Source organism: Podarcis raffonei, chromosome 2, assembly GCF_027172205.1.
Source record: "Podarcis raffonei isolate rPodRaf1 chromosome 2, rPodRaf1.pri, whole genome shotgun sequence".
NCBI classification, from domain to species: Eukaryota; Metazoa; Chordata; class Lepidosauria; order Squamata; family Lacertidae; genus Podarcis; species Podarcis raffonei.
In genome coordinates this window covers 19,388,831-19,415,451 of record NC_070603.1, presented here as the reverse complement: position 1 = coordinate 19,415,451, position 26,621 = coordinate 19,388,831, and the positions used below count along the sequence as shown (strand labels likewise).

The 26,621-nt window shown below is 41.2% G+C and overlaps 1 protein-coding gene across 3 annotated transcripts; it reads left to right on the top strand.

The window, feature by feature from the left end:
- Nucleotides 1-198: 198 nt before the first annotated feature.
- Nucleotides 199-26,566, top strand: MMD (monocyte to macrophage differentiation associated). Of its 3 annotated transcripts, none has more exons than XM_053375149.1 (7): nucleotides 199-293; nucleotides 14,232-14,313; nucleotides 17,510-17,670; nucleotides 18,634-18,708; nucleotides 19,758-19,859; nucleotides 21,085-21,154; nucleotides 23,723-26,566. In XM_053375149.1, the coding sequence occupies exons 1-7, from the start codon at nucleotides 214-216 to the stop codon at nucleotides 23,921-23,923; spliced, it is 771 nt and encodes a 256-aa protein (XP_053231124.1). In that variant the 5' UTR covers nucleotides 199-213; the 3' UTR covers nucleotides 23,924-26,566. The 3 variants fall into 3 exon arrangements, with proteins under 3 accessions (XP_053231124.1, XP_053231125.1, XP_053231126.1); XM_053375150.1 differs by lacking the exon at nucleotides 199-293 and adding an exon at nucleotides 5,984-6,332; XM_053375151.1 differs by lacking the exon at nucleotides 199-293 and adding an exon at nucleotides 14,913-15,049 and having other exon boundaries at nucleotides 14,253-14,313.
- The last annotated feature ends 55 nt before the right edge of the window (nucleotides 26,567-26,621 follow it).

Here is a 26,621-nt window from a genome sequence, read left to right as displayed (position 1 = left end):
TGCCCAAACAGTCGCATGAGTAAGGCTTGCTAATCTCTTACTCCATACCATGTGGTGGGCGGACTAGTTTTTAAGTATGCCAATCCCAACTTTTTTTTTTCCATTCTCACTCTTCAAGAAGACTGAACAAACGAAATCAACATACACCAGGAGGGAGCCAGGATTCCTGCCTGATTACTCTTCTGTTACTTAGGAGGACTTTGGTGTTAAAGAATGTCCAACAGCTCATGGGGCAAAAAAGGGAAATCTTTGACCAACAAGGATTCATTTGAGACTACAAAAACCCCAGAAAAGTGAGTATTCTCTGGGCAACAAGTCAGAACTAGCAGGTAACATCTGCCTCTGAACTTAGCAGCAGCAGTTCCACGCTGCGCTCACTGAAACTAGCACTCAACATCTGCTACACCAAAAGTTGACTGATCTTGCTTCCATTCTCCACCCCTATCCCAATGTTTGCTCTGAGACTTGTAAGTTTCTTATGCATAATCTTATGTCTGACTGATTTCAGTTGAGCCGTGTTTCGGGTGAGCCATGGAATGTGTGTGGTCATTATGACAGCATCACTGGGGCTTCTGCATGAATTTACAGATCTATATTGTTATCAAATGTTTCTGTGCAGGGACTTACTCACTGCTAGTACTAACCTTTAGACTTACCATGTAGTGTTGGCTTGCAGCACTGGAAGCTTTCAAGTATGTCCTTTTTCGTCTTGGTTGAGATTCCTGTCATTTGGCTTGAGCGATCTGTGGTATGAAGGATTTGATTTGGTTATAAAATGAAGATCGAAAAGGCAGCTGTTAGAAGAACTGCAAGCCCCTTCGTTTCTGACCTGTCACTCTGCTAGGTTTCTGTCTCTCAAAATGAACAATATGCACATATAATTCAAAGTGACTGTGATACGCATGAGGGTAGGGGGCTGCTGCAGAGGAAACCTTTGTATATCAGAGATTAAAATGACAACACTGGAGTCTTCTTCTAAGAAAATAATCTGCTTGTTAAATTCACCCTGGTGAGTTGCTGCTGAAACAGATATTGGCAATGATGAGAAGTTGTGTTTTGCAATTTGAGACTCTACCAGGAATGATGCAAGTTTAGTTTTTAATGGCAGCTCCCTAAATTTACTAAATAGCCTTCAGAAGACGCCACCTATGATTATATATACACTATGTTACCACACTATTCAGGAGGAAAATGGCAATCCAAAGGGTATATGGGTCTGTTATTCAGTTTGTGCTTTTTGATTTTTGGTGTAATCCAAATATTTAAATACCTAGAAAAGAAATAGTAAAGCCAGGAAGAGATAGCACGGGTTATATTCAACAGACAATTCAAACTGGCATTTCTTGCATTTAAAGCTCCCCATTTACAGCATCTCCCCTTAGAAGGAAAAGCCTGGAACATAATAGCAGCAGCCGGAGATTAGAAGAGATTGCCATAAACACATTCAAGAGTTATTTATATATTGTAATTTTTGAAGATATTTTGTTGTAAGCCACTGATATAAATATAGTTTAGATATAATGAACAACCCACTGATTTCTATGAGACTACTTTGAGTATGACTTCATTGTTTGTTTGTTTGTTATGGGTTGACTCCAGAGTTTGACTCTTTATGTTCCTGCAGCAGAAAAGTAGTGAGGATGACATGCTAGTACTTGACCCATACCAGTGATGAGGATGTTCTATGCCTTATTTGGCAGCAGGCCCACTGAATGGTAGGTAGAACCCAGGTTACAGCCAAAAGTGGCACACCTATACCCTTCTCCCAAAGATCTGGTCCAACCTTATGCACAATGTGACATCAAGGTGACATCATGCTGTAAGTTTCCTTGCCCCTGATAGTGGGAGCCAGTGAAATGGAATAGGGCAGGCTTCCTCAACCTCTGCCCTCCAGATGTTTTTGGCCTACAACTCCCATGATCCCTAGCTAGCAGGACCAGTGGTCAGGGATGATGGGAATTATAGTCTCAAAATATCTGGAGGGCTGAGTTTGAGGAAGCCTGGAATAGGGTCTTGGTGAACCCCACAATTTAATGGGATCTCATTACACAGGGAATTTGTTTTCTTTTTTCTTTAGGTGAACAAGAACTAGGCACAGGTATGGCTATCCCCCTGGTGTCTAATTCTACCTTGAGAAAGGGATCTGCAGCCAATCCTGCCTCACTGACACATGGCCATGATTTGTGTTTCCCAAACACATTTGTCTCATTTGTACTATATTTTTAGATGCACCCTTAAAGCTTAGGTGTGTACCTAAAAACGTAATGTCTGAATCAGTGTTAGTTTGCACTGCTTCAGTGACTGGCACAGCATTACTCCTTTGCAAGTCTCACATTCATAGGATCAAGCTGTCAGTCCGAGTCAAAATAATGGGACAATGTGAACTGCGGCTTTGGGAATGTGGCGCAAGCTGGCTTGAATACATCTAAGTGCTCCTATTTGTTTTTTAAACTGCAGACTTAAAGGATATTATTCTAATCTATACTTTTGGGGTGCTTGGCAACAATGCAGATTGACAACAATCATTCATGATACTTTCCTCATCAATGATTTCCCTCTTTGCTATCATTTTGCTATTGCTAGTCTTTTTAAACGCAATTCCTTTTTGTTCTTGCATTCTTCTTCCGCATAACACCTCTTTGATAACAAAACTTCCCCCCATATTTGTTGCTTCTTTATGTCCAGCTGCAGTTGATGTGCTTTGAATACTGCCTTTGTTTTTAAGCCTGAGTTACACACAAAGGGCCAAGCAGGGGGTGCTGTCTTTCTGTTGTCATTTGACGGAAATTCAGTTTGCTTGCCAGCCTGGTAATTCTTTTTCTTTAAAAGGACACTTCTGCTTGGTTTCAACTGCAAGGCTATGTGCTTTGTAGGACAAAGTGAACTGTATTTAGCTGTGCCTCACATGGAAAAGAAATTATGAGCTTTAAGAGGAAAAGAGAAATAAATGTGTTTCAAAACAATAGTAGTGACGCATAAAACATGATTAGAAGTTGCTACTTTGGCTAACAATCACAGAGCAGCTCCCTCACAACTGAATGTTCAAATGACTCAGCTAGGAGGGCAGTGTTTGATTCCAAGAGTTTTTCAGACATAAATGGAAACCGTGAAGGATGCCAGTTATATGATAAAGGTAAAGGTAAAGGGACCCCTAACAATTAAGTCCAGTCGCAAAAGACTCTGGGGTTGTGGAGCTCATCTCGCTTTACAGGCCGAGGGAGCAGGCATTTGTCCACTTCCGCTTCCAGTTTTTCCAGGTCATGTGGCCAGCATGCCTAAGCCACTTCTGGCAAAACCAGAGCAGCATACCGAAATGCCGTTTACCTTCCTGCCAGAGTGGTACCTATTTATCTACTTGCACTGCGTGCTTTTGAACTGCTAGGTAGGCAGGAGCTGGGACCGAACAACGGGAGCTCACCCGGTTGTGGGGATTCGAACTGCTGACCTTCTGATCGGCAAACCCAAGAGGCTCAGTGTTTAGACCACAGCACCACCCACGTCCCAGTTATATGATAAAGATCCATGCAACTGGGTTCTCATGCTGTTAGTTCTTTCAAACATTCTTCTGTTTGCAAATCAGTGACTCTCATGCAACTGGAAGAACATCTATTAGTATCTGGCTGGTGGTAGAGACCACAGCTTCTGCAGCATCTGACCTGCCAGTTGACCAGCATCCTAAACTCTTACCTCTTTCTCCCTCACCGCTTGCAATTCTAGGCTGCGATTCTGCGACCTCTTCTTCAGCAGAGGCTCAAAAGAATTTCTATGGTCAGTTTACCAACACACCTATTTCACAAGTCGGGGCAGCTCAGCCATTGCAAATTGTTACAGATAGGCAGAGAAAGGCATTCAGCAATGCATAATGCCGTGTTTCCCATGTTAGCGACAGCTGTGGGTGTCTAAACATGAGTCCTGACCGAAAAGAGGTAAGCCCAGGCTGGCGACTCATGTAGAGACGCAATACTGAAGCCAGTTTGTGGTCCTGCTTTATCTCCAACTTAAACAACCCAACAGCATGCCAAAACCACTGGATCCCAGCAGAGGTTGAAGGTCCAGAACATTGACTCATGAAGAGAAGCACAGGGCAGCCTCTTCTGTGGAGAAGAGCAAGTGTCTTGCATCACATCGTTCTCTTTTTCTTCAAGCACCCAATGTGAGAATCACCAGCGGAGCATCTCTCTTGAGGGAGATGTGCTGAGCCGGATGAGAACAGGATTGGCACAGAAAGACCCTCGAGAGATACGTCTTTTGGACGTAATAGCTCTTTCTTTTGGGGGGTCTTTAGAGGTGCTTCTTTGTGTTTGGGTCAATGACTTGAGGCAGCCCTCAAGAACCATCCCCATTTTCAACCATGGAAGGTCAGAAGAGAACAGCTCCCTCCAAGACCCTCTTTTCCAGGGCCAGTCCCAGATTTAGAGAAGCCGTCCCGGTTTCTGATTTGATCCCGGAATGTCCCGCTTTTCCTTAGGACGTCCCTATTTTAATTGGAGAAATGTTGGAGGGGATAGCAGTTATCTGGCCCCCGAGCCAAAGAGATAATTAACTATACAGCCTTTAGAAGACACGGGAAGGCAGGCCTGTATAGGGTAATTGTTTAATGTTTATTATGTTGGAAGCTGCTCAGAGTGGCTGGGGCAACCCAGTCAGATGGGCAGGGTAATAGAATAATAATAATTATGATTTTTATTAGGGTGCCAAACTGGTTCTTTGACCCAGGTGAAACAAAGTCTGTTTTTATTATTAAGGAATAAGATGTCCCTGTTTTCATAGAAGGGAACGCAATAAGCCCCCCCTAGGGGGTTGCTACAAGTCCTGAATTTTCTGGACACGTCAGGGATTTAACTGGCGTCTGGGGGAACTTTTGGAAAATAGGCAACAGTGTCCGGGATGTTGAGGTCCCTGTGGAGATGGTAGTATTGAGTCAGTGGCTCGTGTCCTTCTAGCTTGCACTCTATTTATAAAGCTCTGAGGAGTGAGGTTATTACCCCTTTATTATTGCCCATGCTGGGGGTGCTCAACCATTGCTACTGTGTCCTTTCTTTTAGCAAGATGATCAGGTTACAGCAAAAACTGCAAGGGTTTTTAATGGGGGGGTGATGAGAATAAGATCTATATTTGATTATGGTTGTAAACCCCTAAAATATATTTTCTTTAATTATGTTTTTAACCTCTATTTTCAGTACATTTTAATTTTATTCCTATGGCTAGTGGCTGATGCAAATAAAGATTCTTCTGATTATACACTGGTACTGGTTTGAATTAACTAAATACTGCTTTTTGTTTGATAGGTAGTTTGTTTTGTTAATTTTTCGGTTTTATTGTGCATCTTTCTTCTCTCTTTTTATTTCTTCTATATAATTCACATTTATTCTAGATGCTTGACAACTTGATTATGTATACTGTAATAACTACGTAAGATTAGTTTGTGGGGTTTTTTGTTTTGTTTTTTGTATGTAATGTTTGTTTAATAACAGGGTTTTTTAAAAAAAGATTCTTTTGATTCTGATGTAGAGGTCGATTGCCTAAAAGAAGAAGAAGATGATGATGAACGACTTTAGAGTTCCCTTTAAAAAGAGAGAAAGAGCTCAACAAGTTTGGAGTCCTGAGTTTTATTTCTAGAAAGATGGATGAAAATAAACTCAGGCATCCAGAGGAGTCCTCCTTCCCTTTCTGAGGAGGATTCCCCTTTGAGAGGAGAGGCAGCCGCTGCCCTGACTCATCCTCGCCCCCGCTTCTAAACCGCGTTCAAATCGAACCACCCTCCTTTTTACCTCACCGCCCGCTGCCTCCCTTTTCCCGCCCACCGCGCGCGCGCTCCCCGCCAACCGCCCATTGTTCTCCCACCGCTTCCCTCCCTCTCCCTCTCCCCCTCCCCCCCACTTCTTCCTTCCCAACCAATCGGCGTCTCCGGCGGTCGGGCGTGGGCGGGGCTTCCCGACCTGGCCTCGGCACCCGACTGAACTGACAACCGGCGCGCGCGCGGGGGGGGGGCGGGTCCGAGCCGAGGGCCGGAGCGCGCGGCGCGAGAGCCGACGGCGCCGCTTTAAAAAGCGGGAGCCCCGCCGCCGGCCGGCTGCTTCTCTCGACTCCGCGCGCGACCCCAAGGCAACGGCAGCAGCAGCGGCAGCAACAGCCCTGGGCCTGGCTTCGCCTCGCCTCGCCTCCTCCAGCTACCTCCGCTCGGGGCTGGCAAGCCAATGAGGGCCCGGACTCCGGCCCTCGCCGCCTCAGGAGCCGCCGGGAGCCCCCCGTGCCGACCCCCAGCTCGCCTGGCTCGACGTGAGGCGGCTGCGCTGGACCCCCATGCGGCGCCTCCAGGAGAAATTCAGGAGGTGAGGCGCGCGCGCGCGCGCCTGGGCGTATGTGTGCGAGCGACAGATTTCATTTCTTGGGATATATTCAGGGTTCTTTTCCCGGGATGATATTTTTCTCCGCTTAGGGACGAGGCGGATTCTTCTAGTGGATTTCCCTCCGAAGCCTTTGATCTCGCCCGGGGAAACTCCTCCTACTCTTGGGGATCCCCCCCCCCCCCTGCGATCGTCTCCTCCCGTTTGCACGGGCATCCAGATCACTTAATGCAGACAAGATATCCGCTCCCCCCCTTTTAACATGGGGCGTTAAACCCACATTCCTTGTCTCTAGTCGCAGCCTTTCTCAACCTGTGGGTCCCCACATGTTGTTGAACTACAACTTCCATCACCTCTAGCTAGCAAGGCCAGAGCTCAGGGATGATGGGAGTTGTAGTCCAACATCATCTGGGGACCCACAGGTTGAGAACCACTGTGTGCCAGGCATGACCAAACTTGGCCCTCCAGATGTTTCGGGATGAAAACTCCCATGCCTAGCTAACAGGACCAGTGGTCAGGGATGATGGGAATTGTAGTCCCAAAACATCTGGAGGGCCAAGTTTGGCCATTCCTGCAAGTCTAGTCTATTGAACCCTCTTCTCCTACACCCACACCGTAGTTTCTTACGTTTTCCGCGAATGCATTTGGGGAGGCTGTCCTGGTGCTTTTGCAGAACCCCAAGATGCTGCCGCCTAGATTAGTTTATCCCTTAGCAAGGGTGCAAACTTGAATAAAATATTGGGGCTGGGGAGGAAGGGGTAGGTAAGCATCACATAATTGCATGATACACCATTTGAATGGCAATGCGCAATGGCAACTTTTTGGAGGGCGGCCCCCCCTCAAATATTTATGGGGGGGCAAAAGGACCTTGGCATCTAGAAGTTGGCTCCTATGTCCCTTAGCCTGTTGTGATACTATCACAGATCTTAATTCCACACAGGGTAGACCTTGCCTAAACAAAGCAAAGTGTGATTGTGTGGGTCATGGAGAGATTGTGACAACAGAATTGAGTGGTGGTAAATATTATGAATGAGTTAAAACTGAGGGAGTGCTGTGAATGAAGTAAAGTGTGTATGTGGCACCAGGGAAGGTGCTGGAAGTAGTTTCCTCTGGTTGATGTAAAGTAAAAGGGTGTAGCATGCAATCCTTTGTTTCCTGTTTATTTGACTCGTTTGCTTGGACACTCATGAGGGCCTTGGCTTAAGAAATCAGTAGGAATTTCTGTAGTTGATACGGATTTGATATTTCTTGTCTTGGAAAGTGCTTTGGTCTCCAGCTATAAAACATTCTCATAACAGTGTTTGTGCAAAAGAGCAGCTGAATAGGACTAAGTACAAACAGGTTTGGGAATACATGTGCTGGGTGAAAATCAATAGTGAGAGAGAGCAGTGGAATTGGATAATTCAAATATGACTTCTCCAAGCTGCTTTTCAGCTAAATTTTCCTTAAGAGAGATCTTATTGTAGTTTATAATGTAGTGAATTTTCTGCTTCATTTTGCATCTCCTACATGTTCCTGTTGTACCTTCATTGATGGGGTACAGATCCTTTTAACTCTCCCAGGGCTCTTCCCCATATTGCACTGTTCAGAAAGTCACACTTAAAATCACATTCTTAAAGTGGGGATGCTCTGACAAAATTCTTTTATTTTCTAGAGGCGGGGAAAATCTCACATATTTACTTGCAAAAGCCAGTGGAATTTGATTGTGCATTCCTGCACTGTAGTAACATGCATTGTTCTTGTATGAGCAAAGCAGGAAGGTTGTTTTCATGCATTTGACCAGAAAGAAGTCACCTCCAAGATTAATCCCTTGAAGCAGCAACACATTTACCCCAGATATAACACTTGACTTGACCTATTGGGTCATATTCAACTAATGTTTGCTCAGAGTAGTCTTATAGTACTGTACCACCTTTACTGCCATTCTTCCTGAGAATGTTAGCACTGATCTTAGGGAGGCAAGTGTTCCTGGCCCAAGGCTGGGTATGAAAGGCATCTGAAATTCAACCCCCTGCACTAATTGCATGCTCTTGCTTCTCTCCAATTCTTCCCATGATTCTGTATTTTCCTGTTCATCTGTGGTTTTCATGACACCCCCTGCCGCTTTACCATAAGGGTGTAAAGCAAATAGAGTTAAGATAAACTTTTTGAGAATAAGAGCTGGGGTTCTGGGATTTTCAGAGAATGTGGGTATCCAGTACTGCACATTGCTGTTGTTTACTGGGCTCTTAAAACTTTATATGCAAGTCGAAGTCTTTGTTTGCACAATTTTCTCTCTTCGAAAGGTGGGTAGGAATTTGATGACTGAGAGAAGAGGTGAGTACAGTATACTGCTCTGCTTTTAGAAAGGAAATAGATCACAGTGAAAGATGAGGTTTTTCCATCTTCTGGAAGTGGGTGAAAGTTCATGTATCCGGTGTTTGTCATACTCATGTTGGGTGAACTAAGCTTCTCTTTCACGTATGGCTGTTAGAGAGGATTTTCAGCATTTTTCTCCTCTCTTTTGAATGATTGACTCTGCAGTGAGACAGGATTCATCTGTTTGTTTTGACTATGTTACAGTCTAGAACTGGGAAAGAGGGGCAGCAAAGAATGTAAAAACAATTTGGAAATCATTAAAAAGGGGCAGAAATAGATTCTTGTTTAAATTAGGTCATTTCTGTCCAGCAATGTGTTGTTTCAGAAATGGAATTAAGATATTAGTAGGAATGTTTGTATTGCATAAAGAGGCTAATATCTGGAATTTAGATGTTTATGATATTTATCTTTTCCATTTGTGCAGTATTGCTACTTCACTGCTTGCGAAATACATCTATTTGTTTATTTTTTAAAAGAAATTGAAATAGAAGCATAGGGGAAGGAGGGAGGTGTAGTTTAATGATTGAGCCAGTTTTGTACAAGGTTCATCCCCATATTGATAAGCTTGCCTCCATCTGTTTTGCACTTGAGGCATACTGAAGCAATGGCCGCCTCTTTCCTCTTGGTTTCCCAGCTTTTCATTCTTACTTTGAACAGACCTTTCCTCTTTACTTGTATGACCCTGGAACTGTTGTCTATGGTCAAGTAGGTATATTGTTAAAATTTGGGCTCGGGTAAAGAGGTATGGCAGTGTTGTATTTGATCTATTTCATTTCACTTTTTGATACATCCTCTGAGTTGTAGCCAACTAAATTCTACTCAAGGGTAGATTCATTGAAATCAATGGAGTTAAGTTAGTTATGCCCATTGAATTCAACGGGTCTACTCTCATGTATAATTAACATTGAATTTGACTCTTTGTCAGAATGTTTTTGGCTAAAGCCAGAATCACCTTTCAGGTACAGGCAACAACCATTTTGCATGGGGGTTATTTTCCTGACCTCCACACGTGTTGGTGGAGCATGCATAAGTCTGCTTTTCCACCGCCTCACCCCCTTTTCCAGACCCTTCTGGGTTGCAGTGATGTGTGTGGTTGCGCACATATTGGACAAGCATAAAATGGTCATTGCCTGTATATATGTTCCAGCACCCAAATTATTGGGGCCAATATTAATTTTCTTTGTACCAGCCTTGGAGAAAACTAAGTGGTTCTTAAGTGTCGTTGGCTGTGGTACCTGCTAGAAGCTTTTACCAACACAACTAGCACACTCTAGCCATAATACCTCAAAAAGCTCATAACAAAACTTGGACAATATGAGCTTTCTCTTTCAGTTATCCATACAGCTGGACACGAGGGCAACTGAGATTTGTACTTTGAATTGCAGGCAGAACAGCTATCAGAAGTTAACTAATCTAACCTCTGAACATTGACCTAAAAAAATAAAAAAATACTATATTTCTATCTAGTAATTATTGCCCCTTTTATAGATAGGCAGGTGCTAATCCATATGTGTTTATAGGTTTAAAGACATGTTTGAATCTGGAAGGAGAAAGATGCAAAGCTGTGCCTTCTGGCAGAGGGATGTTGCCAGACTGCAATATTGAGTTATTCAGTCCGCACAGCCAAAGACGTCTTTGAGCAGCTGTACCTTTGTGGATTGTCAGGCAGCAGAAATCTTGGTGGTGGTGTGGCAATGGATAAAACACTGCAATTCTTCCAATGTTTTGACCCTCACAAAGAATGTTAATCACAATGGAGGAAAGTGGAAGATATTTAGCTTAGAGTGGGGAATATTTTTCTACCTGAGGGCCACATTCGCCAGTGCTGGGTGTGGCCAGATGCACAAGTGAACAAAGTAGTGAATGCAAATTTACCATTGCACAGTCGGCTCGTTTTGTACACACACTTGCATAGCCTGTTGTATCCCCCATCCAAGCAAGGAAGAGGTGTTGCCTGAGTTAGGCAAGAGCACACAAGGAGAGGGTGAAGCATAGGGTGTGTGTCTGGGGCAGGGGTGTAGCCTGGGTGTGGTCTTGAGAGGCACTTCAAAGTCGGGAGTAAGGCTGATCACTTGTCACACTTGCCATGGTAAGAGTGGCATTGACAGAACTGTAGAAGCCTGAGCATGTGTAATTTAATACCTGTATCTGGAGCCATATTTGCAGAATGAAAACCCCTAAATCGGGATTTTCTCCAGATTGACCGTTGCCCAGATTTATCACTAAAGAGAAGGTTTTCCAGGGCAAAAACCTCTTAGACCTGTGCATGGGACAAGTGCAAGTCTGAATGAGCCCTCTATATCCTCAGATGAGGCTTTTGGCAGCTGGGTGTAGCCTGGAGAATAAATTCCTGACATATAAGATCCTGTGCATTTAGGCCATCAGATTCTTTTTTCCCCTCATCAGCTTTCCAAATTAAGAAACAGCAGGCTAAGTGTATAGCACAGTTGATATTGCCCTCACAACCTGAGGCTGTTACAAAAAGCAATTTAGCAAAACCATATCTTCCCCTTGCTTCCAAGGCTATTTAAAAATTGACTCCTTTCTTTTTAGCATGCACACTGAGCAATGTGTTATATAAACTCCTGTATGTGACTTTACTGGCGCAGCATAAAAGAACTTGTATGAATACCCATTTCCCCATCTATTTTGTGTGTTACTTCTAGATTTTATTTTGTGTCTCTTAGATGGTGAGCCTGTGGGCAGAGACTGTCTTTCAAAAAATAAAGTGTGTATAGCTCTGCAAAACAAACTATTGTTATGAGTGGAAACAGGATATTGTCTGTCTCCACAAAGTTCAAAGAGTTTCTTTAAACAAATTATTTGTTAAGGCTGCAGTCCTAAACACATTAGCTAGGGAGCAGGCCCTATTGAATGCAGACTTAAAGCACAGTCCTATACATGTTTATTTGGAGATAAGATGATAGGTTTTTAATAATGGTTGGTGTTTGCAGCCATATGAGTTTTGTTGCCAAACTGCTAGATTGATTCTGTGGTCCTCTGCTGATATAACTGCAGATTTCAGATGGACTAAAACAGTCTGGTGTGTATTATCTACGCTGTGACAATGTAATTTTTGAAAGCAAACAATTTTAGTGCAAACAGCTATCCATTTACTACTTTAAAATCATCACTTCAGTAATGCGGTTTCTAGCAAGAAATTTACCAAGTGGCACTGGCACTATAGTTGTTTATAGAGATTAGCACAAAATTTTATGCATGTTTTGGGAGTAAATAAAAATATATAGACTTTGGCTCACTAGTATTTGCAACTAGTATGTATTATGAAGCTTGTACTGTAATTATTTGGTCACCCAGTAAGGTAGGAAAATAGTATTTTCATATTGTACAGGCAGGGCACTGAGAAACAGAAAGAAGATAACCTAGAAACAATAGAGAGATCTGCATAAAATTTTATATTCAGATGCAAAGTTATTCCTGTTCATAGCAAATGGTATTTGCATAGCCACAGTAGGACAGGCAGCAGTACTGAAGACTATAGTTAGAAACATTCATACTATTTCAGTCTACAAACCTTCTAGATGAGCCTCAGTGTATTTATTTGAGATAAATCCCATTGGGTTAAGCTAGATGTACTTCCCAGTAGTCCAAGCAAAGTTAGGCTTTGGGGTTTAATTAGTCTGTTTGCTTATTTGCAATGGAATAACTCCATGGAATTTTGCAGGAGTGGAATGGAATGGGTTGCATACATCCGAAACACAGTTGGATATTTCAGTTTCAAATCTCAACCCTTGTACGGGTTTTGAAGGACACCATATTGAATGTTCAATGTGGCATCTCCCTTGAAGATTGAGACATCAGGGTGGAAGCTGGTGTGCATATCAGGACGGCTCTACATTTTGTGTACAAACCATAGTTTTATCCTATGTCTATTTTTGAAAGGGACCATGAATAAAACAAAATATGCACTGGTGAGTGAGATATTAAAATTAAAGTTGGTGTGTATGTTCAGGAGATAGTTATAAATTACATGTTAACGTATGAACTTGCCCCCTACCCCCATTTTGAAAAAAGGGTCCAGGAGCAAGTGAGATCTCTTAAACACTGCACTTCACTACTGTTGCTGTGGTGTAATCTTGCCAGACTACTCCAGTTTGTATTATTATTATTAAATTTATATCCTGCCCATCTGGCTGGGTTTTCCCAGCCATTCTGTGCAGCTTACAACATATATAAAAATGCAACAAAATCTCTAGCAGTCAAAAAACCAAATAGCCTATAAAAGCAACAAACAAACCAATAAATCAATAGAAACCAATAATAATAATAACAGTAACAACAACAATAATAAACAGTTTACAGTTATGCCCGAATTAAAATATCTGCCAACCCCAACTAATCATTTAACCAACCCAACAAAAACAAAACAGAGAAACCAAAATTAGAACCGTTTAAAACATTTTAGCTAGTTGCCCCAACCCAAGAGTTGTTCCAGCAATGTCCTTCCGGCCTCCCAGGAGCCCTTTAGCTATTCAGGGTAAGTCTGGACCCTACCCCCTAGGCCAGGTGGAAATGGGCCTTGCAACGGGAAGCAGTTCTTTCTTCCAGCCCTCATGGTGGCAGCAGAAGTCATAAAACCAGACACAGCAAAAGCAGTGTTGCAGCATTTGTTTGATAAATACTTCAGAGTTGTGCAATTTTTTAAAAAAGGAAAGTTACTGGTATGAGAGCTTCAATGTATTATCCTGATCATTGTGGTGTTGTAAGTGCCACACATAATTTCTTAATTTTATCATTTGGGGTGTTACTTGTTAAAGTATCCTTATTGGGTTCATAAAAACAGAATGGCCTGCTTAGTAGTTTCAAAAGTGTCTGTAAGCTTCCAGCATTTGCTGAAAGTCAGTTGACAATTGGACAATTGGTGTGTTTGTCCCAGTTGTATGCTGATAATAAACGTTACTGGTAACTGTAAAAGCTTGTGTTGGTGGTGTGATACCAAGACAACAGATGAAACCAGTTTCTCATATGCTTGTGACAAGAACACCTCTGTATGTGTCTCTCTCCTCCCCATTTGTGGAAACAAAGACAAAGTATCTGCAACTGCATTTAGTCATTGTTCTCTTTCATCCCTTCCATTTTTGTAAACTCAAATAAGTCCATGGTGGTACATGAATAAATAAAAGGCTTGTGGCAGTCCGTTGAAGTCCCTAGGGCTTACAAAAACTTTTTTTAAAAAAAGATGCCTGTGGTTGGAGGATGTGATGTGTATGTTGAGATTTTTATTTTATTCGTAATTCACGTAGGCAGCTAATTGAGAAGTAGGTCCCTTGACGACAAAATCCGACTTGCTTTTCTTGTCACGAGTAAAGAAAATACTGCTGCCTTTTGTACTGTAGGAAAAAGTGTGGAACACAGTGCTTCCAAATGATGCATTACATTTCTTCACCTCCCAATTAACCTTGGTCTAGGTCACAAACTGCTATTGCTGAGCGTTCTGAGCTTGTTCCTCTACATCCTTTTAAGTTAACGGTTTGCATCAGCGGTATGCTTTGCTTGTCTCAACAGATTCATGAACCACCCAGCTCCAGCAAATAGCCGTTACAAACCTACCTGCTATGAGCATGCTGCTAACTGTTACACTCATGCGGTAAGTAAATTGATCTATTGGCAGCACAATCAAAAGTAATTCTAATTCCCATCTGTGTAAGATTTTGTTTTATTCATAGTTTGAATACAGGCTGGTACTGCTGAATTGTCGTTAATACAGTTGAGACTGCTGCAATAAGTAAATGTTCTGGTACAACAGCAGAGTCCACACATTCCATTGATTGCTCATTCATTCATTCATTCATTCACTCATACATAACACATACAATCTTTTTCCATTCTGCTCCATGTTTAGGACTCAACAGTTCGCTAAAGCCTCACAAGGATCTACTTCCCCTAAACTAATAATTGCTTAAAGATTTTTCTCCCACTTTGGAGGATCTAGAGAGATTTATTTCAAAAATGTTTTGACACTCTCTTTTAAAAATAAGATAGCAGCAGTGTTTTAAATTGAAGCATATGTTCCATCTCAAAGTGGCTTCTAAGGCTGCCTAAAGTATTGTCCCACAAACAAAATATTTACTAGTCTTGCAGCCCACGCATACTGTTAGTAATCCATGGCCTAAAAAAGAAAAAGTACAAATTCTTATAAGGCTTTCCTATCCAGAACCTAAAATGGAATTATTTATTTCTCTCCAGGCTTTCTGCTGAACAAAGCTCTGATTAATCTTTCAAACTAGGCTGCCTTAACTGTTGTGCACAACATATTATACCAGAGATTTTTGCTTATGTTTTGCTTTTTAAAAGATCTAGTTCATTCTGCTTTCAGGATAAAGGTAATGATTAAATTATTGCCAAATAGAACTTTGTCTTTTGATTGTTGTTTCTACTTTGTCTGAGTTTTATGTTTTGTTTTTTGTTTCATTTAGTAGCATTGATTCATTCTTTGCCAGCTCATGGTGAAATGTGTGGTTTATTCATAATACAGCCTTGGTGATGTTTGTCAGTAGTTTCCAGTGGGCCACAGACATCAGTAAAATGCAAATACAGTGGTACCTTGGTTTAAGAACAGCTCAGTTTATGAACAACTTGGATTAAGAATGCCGCAAACCCGGAAGTAGGTGTTTTGGTTTGTGAACTGTGCCTTGGAAGCAGAACATGTTCCGCTTCCTGTTGAGTGTAAATTGAGTCCCCCATGCTATGGGAAAGCATGCCTTGGTTTAAGAACGGGCTTCCGGAACGGATTAAGTTCGTAAACCAAGGTACCACTGTACATTTGTATGTTTAAATGTCAGGTTTCATAGAAGCACTACAGCAGACATCAGTCCATGTGGTATCATAATGTTCTCCCAGTGTTCACTCTCACAGGAAGTGGGGCTGCTCTGAACCAGCTGATTCTTTTAAACTAGTATCAAGCAGATAATATTTCAATAGCATAATGCATAGCAGCTTTTCTTAAAATTTAAAGGCCCGGGACATTAAGAGATGAATTACTTTTACCTTGCGGTCGAATGGATTGCTCTCCTGCTATAAAGCTGATAGTTTACAACATCTGCAATGTTTGTATATTGGCATTAAGAAGGCATCTGAAATCACCTCTTGGCATCACAGCGCGCAGAACGTTTTACCTTGGGTGTGTGCCATGGATCACTAGATACTGCAGCTCTTCCTCAGTTTTAGAGTATTTAATAAACTGTTACATTGGTGATGTCAAAAAGCAAAATGATTCATTGGGCTGGAAAACCATCAAGCAGGTACCTATTAGGCAAGATGTTGAAATATTTTGGAAGTCTCACTTTGTAGTTTGAAATCAATGCAACAAATCATAACGATTGCAACAGTTGCAACAAATCATAACGATAGCAATAGTAATACCAATACTTTAGACTTTCAAGTAGTCACACTTCACCAACAATATCTAGTTGTGATCCTCACAACAACCTTTTAAGGTAAGCCAATATTATTGTGCTTAATGCAGGGTGTGAGGGGCTGGATGAGACTGAGAAAGAGGCTAGGTGGTCTCAACTAGTGAGTTCACAGTAGAGGAGAAATTCAGACAAGGACTTCCTGATTTGTAGCTCAGACTTTTAACACCGCATCCATCATTACTTTCCAAGCTCCCTCTTAAACTGAAAACTTGGTGGTGTTTCTAAGGGTCATGCCTTGGTTCATAATTTTCCTTAAAAGAAATTCCTAGCTGTAATTTTAAAAAGTAGGAACAATTTACCATATTTTTCGCTCTATAAGATGCATCAGACCATAAGACACACCTAGTTTTGGGAGGAGGAGAACAAGAAAAAAAATATTCTGAATTCCAGAAGCCAGAACAGCAAGAGGGATTTCTGTACAGCGAAAGCAACGATCCCTCTTGCTGTTGTGGCTTCTGGGATAGCTGTGCAGCCTGTGTTCGCTCCATAAGACGCACACACATTTCCCCTTACTTTTTAGGAGGGAAAAGGTGTGTCTTATAGAGTGAAAAATACGGTAAGTACCTAAGAGTGAGTAGGTTTGTCTGGAGAACTTGTAAAAATTCCAGCCTTCAGTAATAAGGCTAGAAAATACTCTTCGATTATTGGAAAGGATTCTGATTAAAATGAAGCACAAAAGGGTAGCAGAAGAGGAACCCTGATCTCATAATAAAAATATCTTCTGTAAAATCTGCAACTTGAAAGGCCTTCCTTATCCCAGTCATGCAGTTTCTCCATTTCCACTTCCTATTTTAGTAGCTTTCATTATTTTGAAATTCGAATTGCTGCAGCTGCTGTTGACCTTGGAAGTAGCACTGAGGTTGACTTGTATAACAAGTTGTTGTTTGAGTGTTTTAAAGGGCGGGGAGTAAATCAGGACGTTATTTATACGTGTCTGCATTTGTGTTAGTCCTTCTCTAAGCACTTTGCAGTTTTTGCTTGCACAGTTAACTTTAACAAAGTGTTACTTCCAGCATATTTTAATCCTAGATACAATATACCTTCTGACATTTTGGCACAGCGTTGGGATGGGATGGGTGAGTGACACAGCAGTTCTGTGACCTTCAGCCTAAGCAAATTCTAAAAAGTCTTACTGATGTCTCTGATGTGGAGATGTCTCTTTTTTCCATGATAAAGACAGAAACAATAATGTGTTTTCAACTGTAACAAACCTGGGTATAATAGACAACTTATAAAAACCACTGGTTCTTTTTACTCCTCTTTGAAGCAAAGGGTAGATAGTAGGTGACTGAGGCCTAGGCATAGCAAGTAGAATGTTAAATGAGGATTGGTAGGCTAGCAAATAAACATGTTCTGTTGTTTCCCTAGTTTCTCATTGTTCCAGCCATTGTGGGTAGTGCCCTGCTCCATAGGCTCTCTGATGATCGATGGGAAAAGATAACAGCATGGATGTATGGGATTGGTCTCTGTGCACTGTTCATCGTTTCCACAGTGTTTCATATAATTTCCTGGAAAAAGAGTCATTTAAGGTATAAATCAGGTATTCATTTGGGGTTCATTCGTGCTGCCGTGCACACAACTTGCTGCTTGTAAATTAGGTTGTGATTTATCCGTGTTGCAGCCATCACTGCCATTCTGCTCATGCAACAGACATCTGCTTGAGCAGCAGAACTTCCTCTCCCATCTCTTGCAGCCCTGCGTGCACCCTCAAAAACTACTCCAGAGAGTTAGAGCAGAGGTGAAGGCCACGCAGGGAGAAGAAAGGGAAGTCCTGTTGCAGGAATAGATTGCCATCTCTGTGCCATTGGATGCAACCCTCCTTGCCCAAAGGAGGTTGGGATGATTTACCGTAGTCACTCTGGGTAATAAGAGTTTGCCTGCTTGAGGATTCTACTGAATTTTGCGCATTATTGGTCTTAAAAATGTTAACGTGTATAAAGTTTCGGAGTAGATTAGTGAAAGACACAAGAAGGAAAAGATTTGTCGTTGTGCTGCTACTTTTACAGTATAGGCACAGACCACAAAACATTTATTTAAGGCATCTGTATCCAATCTGCTGCACAGGTACAGGAGAGGAAGGAAGGGATGCACTACCTGTGCTGCTTCAGCAGCAGATAGTGCATCCCTTCCTTCCTCTCCCACACACTGTTTCTGTACTTCTTCACAAGGTGTAGATGAACGCAAACTGTATTTGCACAGGATTCCCTGACTTTCTAAGTGTCTGTCTGTCTATCTGACTTATCTATCTACATACATATCTATCATGTGATATGTTGGGATTGTGATTGGCTTCTTTAGCCTTAGGTGAACAGCAAAATACCTTCAGTAAAACTAAGATTTAGGGCTACCTGTTCCTGAGGAAAGGAACTCTATGGCATGCCTACCATCCTGCTTTTAGATTTTTTAGAATAATGTTTCATATTGGGTAATGTTTCTAGTAACATACCGATTTTTTTAAAGTGATCTGTTCCCTTGTTTGCCTTTCCATTTAGGACAATGGAGCACTGCTTTCATATGTGTGACAGAGTGATGATCTATATCTTCATTGCAGCATCATATGCACCATGGTAAGGGTTAAAAATGTGTACTTACTGATAGGATGAAATGGTGATGGCATATTATCAGTGACAGCTTCCACTTAATGGATTGGTTGACTAATTGCTCATGGCCTAATCTGCTGAGAGTTAGAAGCAGGGCAGTGAAATCCTTTTTCCATTTAATAAATAAGGGCTTTGCATTTTTGACAAAGCTGTTCTGATCCATCAAGGACAACGTGCATACATAAGGAGGCTTCTCCTTAGTCATCAACTGCATTCTTGGTAACTGCATGGAAAACAGTGTGTTGCAGATGTACAGGGGCCAGGATGTTTCATATATGACTATAGTAACTGATACTGCTTTTCAGTTCTGCTCTCCCAAAACATCAGTGATCTTAATAGGATTTATAGCATGTAGGGAGTTACTCATTTGTATTGCTTACAGTAGGGGGGCCCGGGCGCATTTGAAAATCAAAGTAATTGTTGTGGGCACCACAAATTACCCATTTCACACAAGGAAAACTGGCAATACTCAGGACCTAACCCTGCCACCATACAAACAAAAAGGCTATGACACTCCACAGCAAATAAAACTAAAAACAAAAAGCAGGCAGCACCCCCCCAAAAAAATAGCAACCCAGAAAACAACCCCCAAAGGGACCAAAACACCTAGAACCCGGGGTGCAGGGGAGGCACCAGTGGGATATCTGAGGGCATCATGGTTGCAATAAATTCCTTAAAGTTGTTGTAAATTGTTTTATTAGTAAATTCTTTAAAGTTGTTGTAAGCCACCTCAAGAGTAAAAAATAAAAAAAATTGCTGTCAAGCTGATGGTTAAAACGAAATATTTGCTGTAAAATGTAAAAACTTCATAGGTATTATCTTTGCACACATCAGTATTTTAAATTTACTGAACTAATTTGGAAAAAAATACTTCATGAATTGAATGGTGTAGAAATAAATATCTCTGTCTGAGTAGTTTTAATCCTTTTGTTATATCTGCACGTGGAATACAAATCGTCTTTGATTTGATCTGCCGTCAGTTCTGCATTTCATTTGATCACCTTAATTTTTTTTAGGTTAAATCTTCGTGAGCTTGGACCTCTGGCCTCCCATATGCGATGGTTTATCTGGTTGATGGCAGCTGGTGGAGCCATTTATGTGTTTCTCTACCATGAGAAGTAAGACAACATTGTGATTTGTATTTGAATTGGCGTTTCGTAGACTTGGAATCTGTGCAGATGTAAATATTAGTCCTGGTTTTTGGAACTGTGAGCAGTTCAAGTTAAGGCCAAGGTTGTGAGCTGGAAATCCAGCATTCCCATAAGTGGAGTTAGGACATGTTTAACTGAGTTTAGCAATGATCAGGCATAATGTTGAAGCAGTATAGAAGAGAGGAGGACTGGAACCCTTATCCCCATTAGCCTGCTTCTGATTTCTGAACCATGGTTAAAACGTTGTCAACACAGAACTCTAATATGTGTACTTAACTTACGATTTTGAAAATGGCAAAAATACATAAATGGAAGGGTATCGTGACTTGTGAAGGAACATTCTACATTTGGAGTGACACCTCTTTGTGTATTTATTTTATACGTGGTGTTTCCTTGTAAGAAAAATTGGAACAGATAGTCATCTTGCTTATTTTTATTTAATGAAAAACAAAACAATTTTAACATAAGTGTATTCTCTTATCTCTTTTGAGAAACACAGACTGAAAGGGCTGAATTAATAGCCAGGCAGTCTTATTACATGTTGGCACCAGGCACATCACCAGAGTGTAGAAAATTACTCCCTTTCACTTGTGAGATTTCTTTTTGATAAATAATTCAATATGAGTGGGTGAAAAGAACCTGGATTTCTATCAAAGAAATAGAAACTCTGGGTGCAATCCATCTTCTATTCCACCGAGTGGAGACAGACTGTCTGCTTCTGATATTTGATATTTATCATTTTCTAGTAAGATTAATAGGTGTAAAAATTCTAGCCACATCAACAAGAGGAAGGCAGATTCTCTTAACGTATGTCCCTGCTCCTTTTCACGTCACCCAAATTTCCTCATCCCACCTCCCAGCTTTTTTGCTTTCGGCTGCACGAAAGATCTCTGTTTTCTCTGGAGGATATCTTTCCAATGCAGGGACACACTGGGTCGTCAAAGGATAAAGCCTTCCTTTTTTATATCTGTTGGACATTTGTTTTTCCAGATAATGGAATGCTGAACCAAAAAAAATTATTTCCATTCTGTGGAAGCCCAGTGCAGTAGAGGGTATAACAAAAGATGTGCCACTAAAATTGGCGATGTATTGCTGAGAGAGATAAATGTATGCAAGTGAAAACTGCTTTTTTGAGGCGGGAATGCATGTTTCTTTTGTTTGGTTGCAGGCTTACTTTACTTTATTTTTGTAGGTATAAAATTGTGGAGCTCTTCTTCTATCTAGCAATGGGCTTTTCTCCTGCTCTAGTCGTGACCTCCATGGTACGTATGCTTGCTAAAGAATTTTAAAATCTAACTCTTGGGAGCTATTATTAATACTTATTATAGGTTTGTTTTTAAAAAAGACTTCTGTATTCATTTAGATCTTTGCTGTGTTTCTGTTGCCTAACTTTTTCTTTTTCCCTCCATTTTTAAAAAACTCTTAAGAACAACACTAGTAGCAGCACCCACTGTGGTGGACGTGGAGCTGCCATCCCAACTCCAGTATCTCTGCAACTTACCTGGATGGGGCCAACTAGTAGCAGCGAGGTTGGGGTCGCATGAATGCCCTGGCAGAACCAATCAGATGCAGGTTCATTCATGCAGCCCCAACCTTGCCCCAGACCCTCCTCGGTAAGCTACAGCGACATTGGTGTAGGGAAGATAACACCATGGCTCCATCCCACCACTGCTGGCAAATGTATTCTCCAGTGAAGCAGGCACCAACTTAAGGCATCCTGTTTAACATAGCAGAATGATTATATATGGCACCATCCAAATGTTTATAGATTAACAGTGTTGACCCACATATGCAGTACAGTGGTACCTCGGGTTAGGAACTTAATCCGTTCTGGAGGTCCCTTCTTAACCTGAGGTACCACTTTAGCTAATGGGGCCTCCTGCCGCCGCCGCACCGCCGCCGCACAATTTCTGTTCTCATCCTGGAGCAAAGTTCTTAACTCGAGGTACTATTTCTGGGTTAGTGGAGTCTGTAACCTGAAGTGTCTGTAACCACTGTATTGTCCGTAAAGGCAATGGAATTTGGGATATACAGTCATACCTTGGAAGTCAAACCGAATCCATTCTGGAAGTCTGTTCGACTTCCAAAATGTCTGAAAACAAAATTGCGGCTTCTGATTGGCTGCAGTAAGCTCTGGCAGCCAATCGGAAGCCGCAGAAACCCTGTCAGACGTTCGAGTTCCAAAAGAACGTTCGCAAACTAGAACAATCACTTCTGGGTTTGCGGCGTTCGGGAGCCAGAATGTATGAGTTCCAGGGCATTTGACAACCAAGGTACGACTGTACTGCTATAGCCTAGATAAACCAGCAATGCCACTCTTGTGCTCTTAGCAGATTGAAATGGTTTCTTCTTTGATGGAGCAGCATGCAATGTTTTTTCATTGGCTTTTAAGCAGTATATTGATAAATTACTCTTGGTCAGATACACAAAGCGGATGCAATTAATTTCACTTTCTTATATCCATTCAATTAAACTTCCATTACATTCACGTACGGAATATTATTTGGACTAACACAGCTACCCTTTTGGAAATGGTTTCAGTTTGGCTTGGCTTATAAGCCTTGGGATAAGAAGGATGTGATTAAGAATAGATGTTGCTGGAAGTGCAGCCAAGAAGGGTATCAAACTGGTGCTATATATATAAATTGTAGACATGAAAAAAGGTTGGAATATTCCATCCCCACCCCCAGTGTGTGGCTTCACGCCAAAGATGTTTGCATGTGAAGAGTTGCCACTTGGTCTCTTCAGCCTGAGTGAATGGTCAACCAATTGGCAGATGAGATTTGATATAACTAAATATAAAAAGGTACACGCTAGAGCAATATATCCCAACTTAACATATGCACTGATACGATCTGAGTTGACTTGTCATTCTCCAGAAAAAGAATCTTGGTACAGTGGTAGATAGTTTAATGGTGAGAGCAACTGAGTCTATGCTGACAGGGGGAAAGGCCAATTATGTGTCAAGTGGTATTAGTAAGAAAATGGAAAGTGAAATTGCCAATATTGCAATGCCTTTCTGTACAGTTATGATGTAGCTGCACATTGAATACTATCTACTGCTCTAGTTACCCTATATAAAAATGGATATCCAGGTTGGAAAAGATGCATAAAGGCAAGCAACACTGTCAAAATGTTGGCACACCTTCTTTTAGAGAAAATGTTAAAGCAATAGAATCTTATTATTTTGGCATAGTGTGGGGGAAGGAAAAGAGAACAAAGACAGGGAACAACATAATAGTCTTTATAAGCCTCAATACAGTGGAGACTGGATAAAGTGGTGCTTCTATCTCCATTGCATTACGACTTTGAGTCACCCAGAAAATTTGCAATAGATTTAGGAGAGACAAACAAAATTACTTTACACAGTGCAGGATTCATTTGTGGAATTTTCTACTTCTAGGTTAGATGATGGTTCCTGGATTAGATGGGTTTTAAAAGTGGGTAAGACCAGTTCTTCTGGAATTTTTCTAAAGGCCATGATAGCTAAATGGAACCTGCATGTTCAGAGCCCGCATGCCAGCAAATACCAGTTTGCTGGTATAGCAGGATAAGCTGTTGTGTTCAAGCCCTGCTTGTAGCCTTTCCAGAAGTCTTTTGCCAGCTGCCATGGGAACGGGATGAAGGACTACATGGCAACTCCACCTGAAGCTGCAGGAACAGCTCTGTGCTAACACTCCTTAATAGTTTGGCAGCTAATGCTTGTCTGTGTATACAGTCTCAGTGGGCGTGATATTGCTGTACCGCTCAGTAGGGGGAGTAGAATGTTATGACCAGCCTCATTCTCTCACAAAGAGTGCTTTAAAAATAAAATCTTTATTAATCCACAGAACAACACCGATGGACTTCAAGAACTTGCTTGGGGAGGCTTAATTTATTGTATGGGAGTGATCTTCTTCAAGAGTGATGGGATCATTCCATTTGCCCACGCCATCTGGCATCTGTTTGTCGCCACGGCTGCTGCAGTTCATTACTACGCTATCTGGAAGTACCTTTACAAAAGTCCTGCAGAAATCATCCGTCACTTATGATATTAAATACACAAGACACGCACACCTTTGAGCTGCACTATGCCTCCGACTCAGTATTACTTGGGTAAAAAAAGAAATTCTGGGGAAGTGGGGAAAATATTGCACAGGGCAGGGGGGGCGTGGGTGGGAATGCACTGACTGATAGTTTTTCAAACACATTTACTGTGAACTAAAGTGACAAAAATGTGTCCTTGAATCGCTGTTCATATATCAAGTCCTGGGCACACAGTCCCCACAAGCATTTTTCCTGTGGAAGCCCCTAGTGGAATGAATGGGAAAAGCGCAAAATCACAAGGCCCATTCTTTTCAGCTGGGGTTTCCACAGAAACATTTCCCTTTTGTATTGCATCTGCTGTCGGTCAGCAGAAGCTGCACTCCAGCACACAAAGTTTAGTGCACTTAAGCCAATTGGGTGTAAGCATGCCTAACTTTGGTTTGTGGTTTAAAACACCATGCTGCATTATTAATAGTCCATTCTACATTAACAGGGAAAACAGTGTAAAAATGGTTGGTGGCCTGATGTTTACAAATTCTTTTTTTTTTTTTAAGATGTATTTAATGGGATTAATTTCTTCGGTTTTTAAACTGCATAAACTTTTTGAAATGACAGTTTTGAATTGGGGAAGTTGATGTAACAGCAAATACTTAATTCTTTTCTTTTTTAAAGTTGCTTTCTACCACTTTTTCACAAACAATTTAATAAAACGCAAATCATGGAGAGATAAGTTTAAGCTTCGTCCTCCCCCCACCACTTGTACTGATACGACTTTTTATATAAAAATGTTTTTTAAAAATAATTTTAAAAGTATATGCAGCTGCTGTTGTGCAGTTGTAGCTGCAGTGAAACTTTGCAAGAAAACAACTACATTCCACATACTGTCCTGACCTTATATACCTCTTCCAAAGCTTTTTATTAAAAGTGTGTGAATGATCATTATGAAATTTCAAAATTGGCTCTGCCAAGCTCTTACCTAAAAACCTGCTACCCTCCACAGTTAATTTAATTATCAGATTTGGATTTATTTAAAAAAACAAAACAAATAGTGCTAACTAATACAAAAAACCCATCCCACAGTGCCATTTCTAGACATAGATGCATGTGTTTATGTGAAAGCACTCTGGAAATAATTTGCTCTTGTAATACAGGTGGTTAGCAATTAGCAGTAAAAAAAATGAAATTACTCGTAAAGTGTTGGTAATTTTGGGAGGTGCCTAAGAGACTGGTGCTTAAATAATGAGGCTTACAGAGCAGTCCATTTGCATATTAACCTGGGAGTAAATCTCATTGTGTTCAGTGGGGCTTTCTGCCTAGCAAGTGTGTTCGGGATTGCAAGTTGAGGCAAATGACTCCCAGAGGAAGACTGTGGGAAGCAAATACCTTGCTCTTTCTCTCATTTTCTAAAACATATCCTATTAACAGTTGTTTATAAACTTTTGAGTATTAATAGTGGTTCATCACACACCCAAATGGCCTTTTCAGGGAGGGAAGCTTGAAGAACTAGATAGGTCTCATCGGTCAGGGACTTGGTAGCAAAACTGGGCTTTAAATGTGCTGCTCTTTAGCATCTGGATCAATGAACTGTGGTAGCAATTTGATTGTAGAGCTTGTGTATTAAGTAACAAGATGTTAGAATCTCCATTGTGATGATTGCTGTCCAGTTACTGTAGCATGTCCCACTGTATTATGAATGTCTTATATTAAGATTGAATTTATTCTTTTTCTAACTTGCTCTTTTTCATATCAGTGTTTTAAAAACTGAAACGGAACATGTTGCCTTTTTCAGATTTTATCTGGATATTTTGTCTGTTGGACCAGTAGATATGTACTCTGGGGATGGGAGCTTCCTCCCCAAGGTAATATGTAATTCTCTTCTAGATCTGCTGGTGCGTTGTTATATATATTAGAATTGGGTGCACTTGTATACAATTTGCAAGAAGGGGCAAATGCTCAGATTAAAGTAAGGCATCGGAAGCTTGGCTTCCACACAGTATTAGTGGATGACTACAAAATTGTCCCACATCAGGGACACTTCCAAAATTCTTCAGGGCTCCAGGATTTGCATCTGGCTCTGGCAAAGTGGTTGTTGTGTGCCTCTCTGGTCAGTATTGTAAGGTTCCGCATCATTGCAAGAGAATGGAGAAGTTGACACAAAGATCTCATGTGAATATTGGAATCCCTGAATTGGAGTAGAACATACTTATCTTCTGAGTAGCATGCAAATGAAACAGCAAAACAGAAAATATATTTTCTGTGACAGCCCTGGAACATCTGAATGCCTCAGTTGTCTTTGTTGTTGTTTTATTTTCTTGTTTCAACTGATGTGTCTGACTTTAATATATTCACTTTTTGTGAGTTCTTGTATTCTGTCCAAGTGCAGTACTGTTGAGACCACTGAAATGTGTTCAAGCTCTGGTTTTTTTGTCAGAAACTATGAAACTAGCTCCAATTAATTCCGCTATCTTCATGATGATTTCTTGTGGTCTTTTTAATGTGTTTGTTTTTACGAGTGAAAAGTGTTTTGGTTAAAAAAAGAAGAAGAAAAAGAACTGAACTCGCCAAAAAAAACGTTGAATCCAATCTAGCTCCTACAAGTTTAAATGTAACTAGATGAACGCAAATAAACATTTTGTGCAATTTGGAAATTTGTATTGTCCTTGTAAATTGGGTCACAAAAGGCTTCACTGCTGCTCTTTCCTC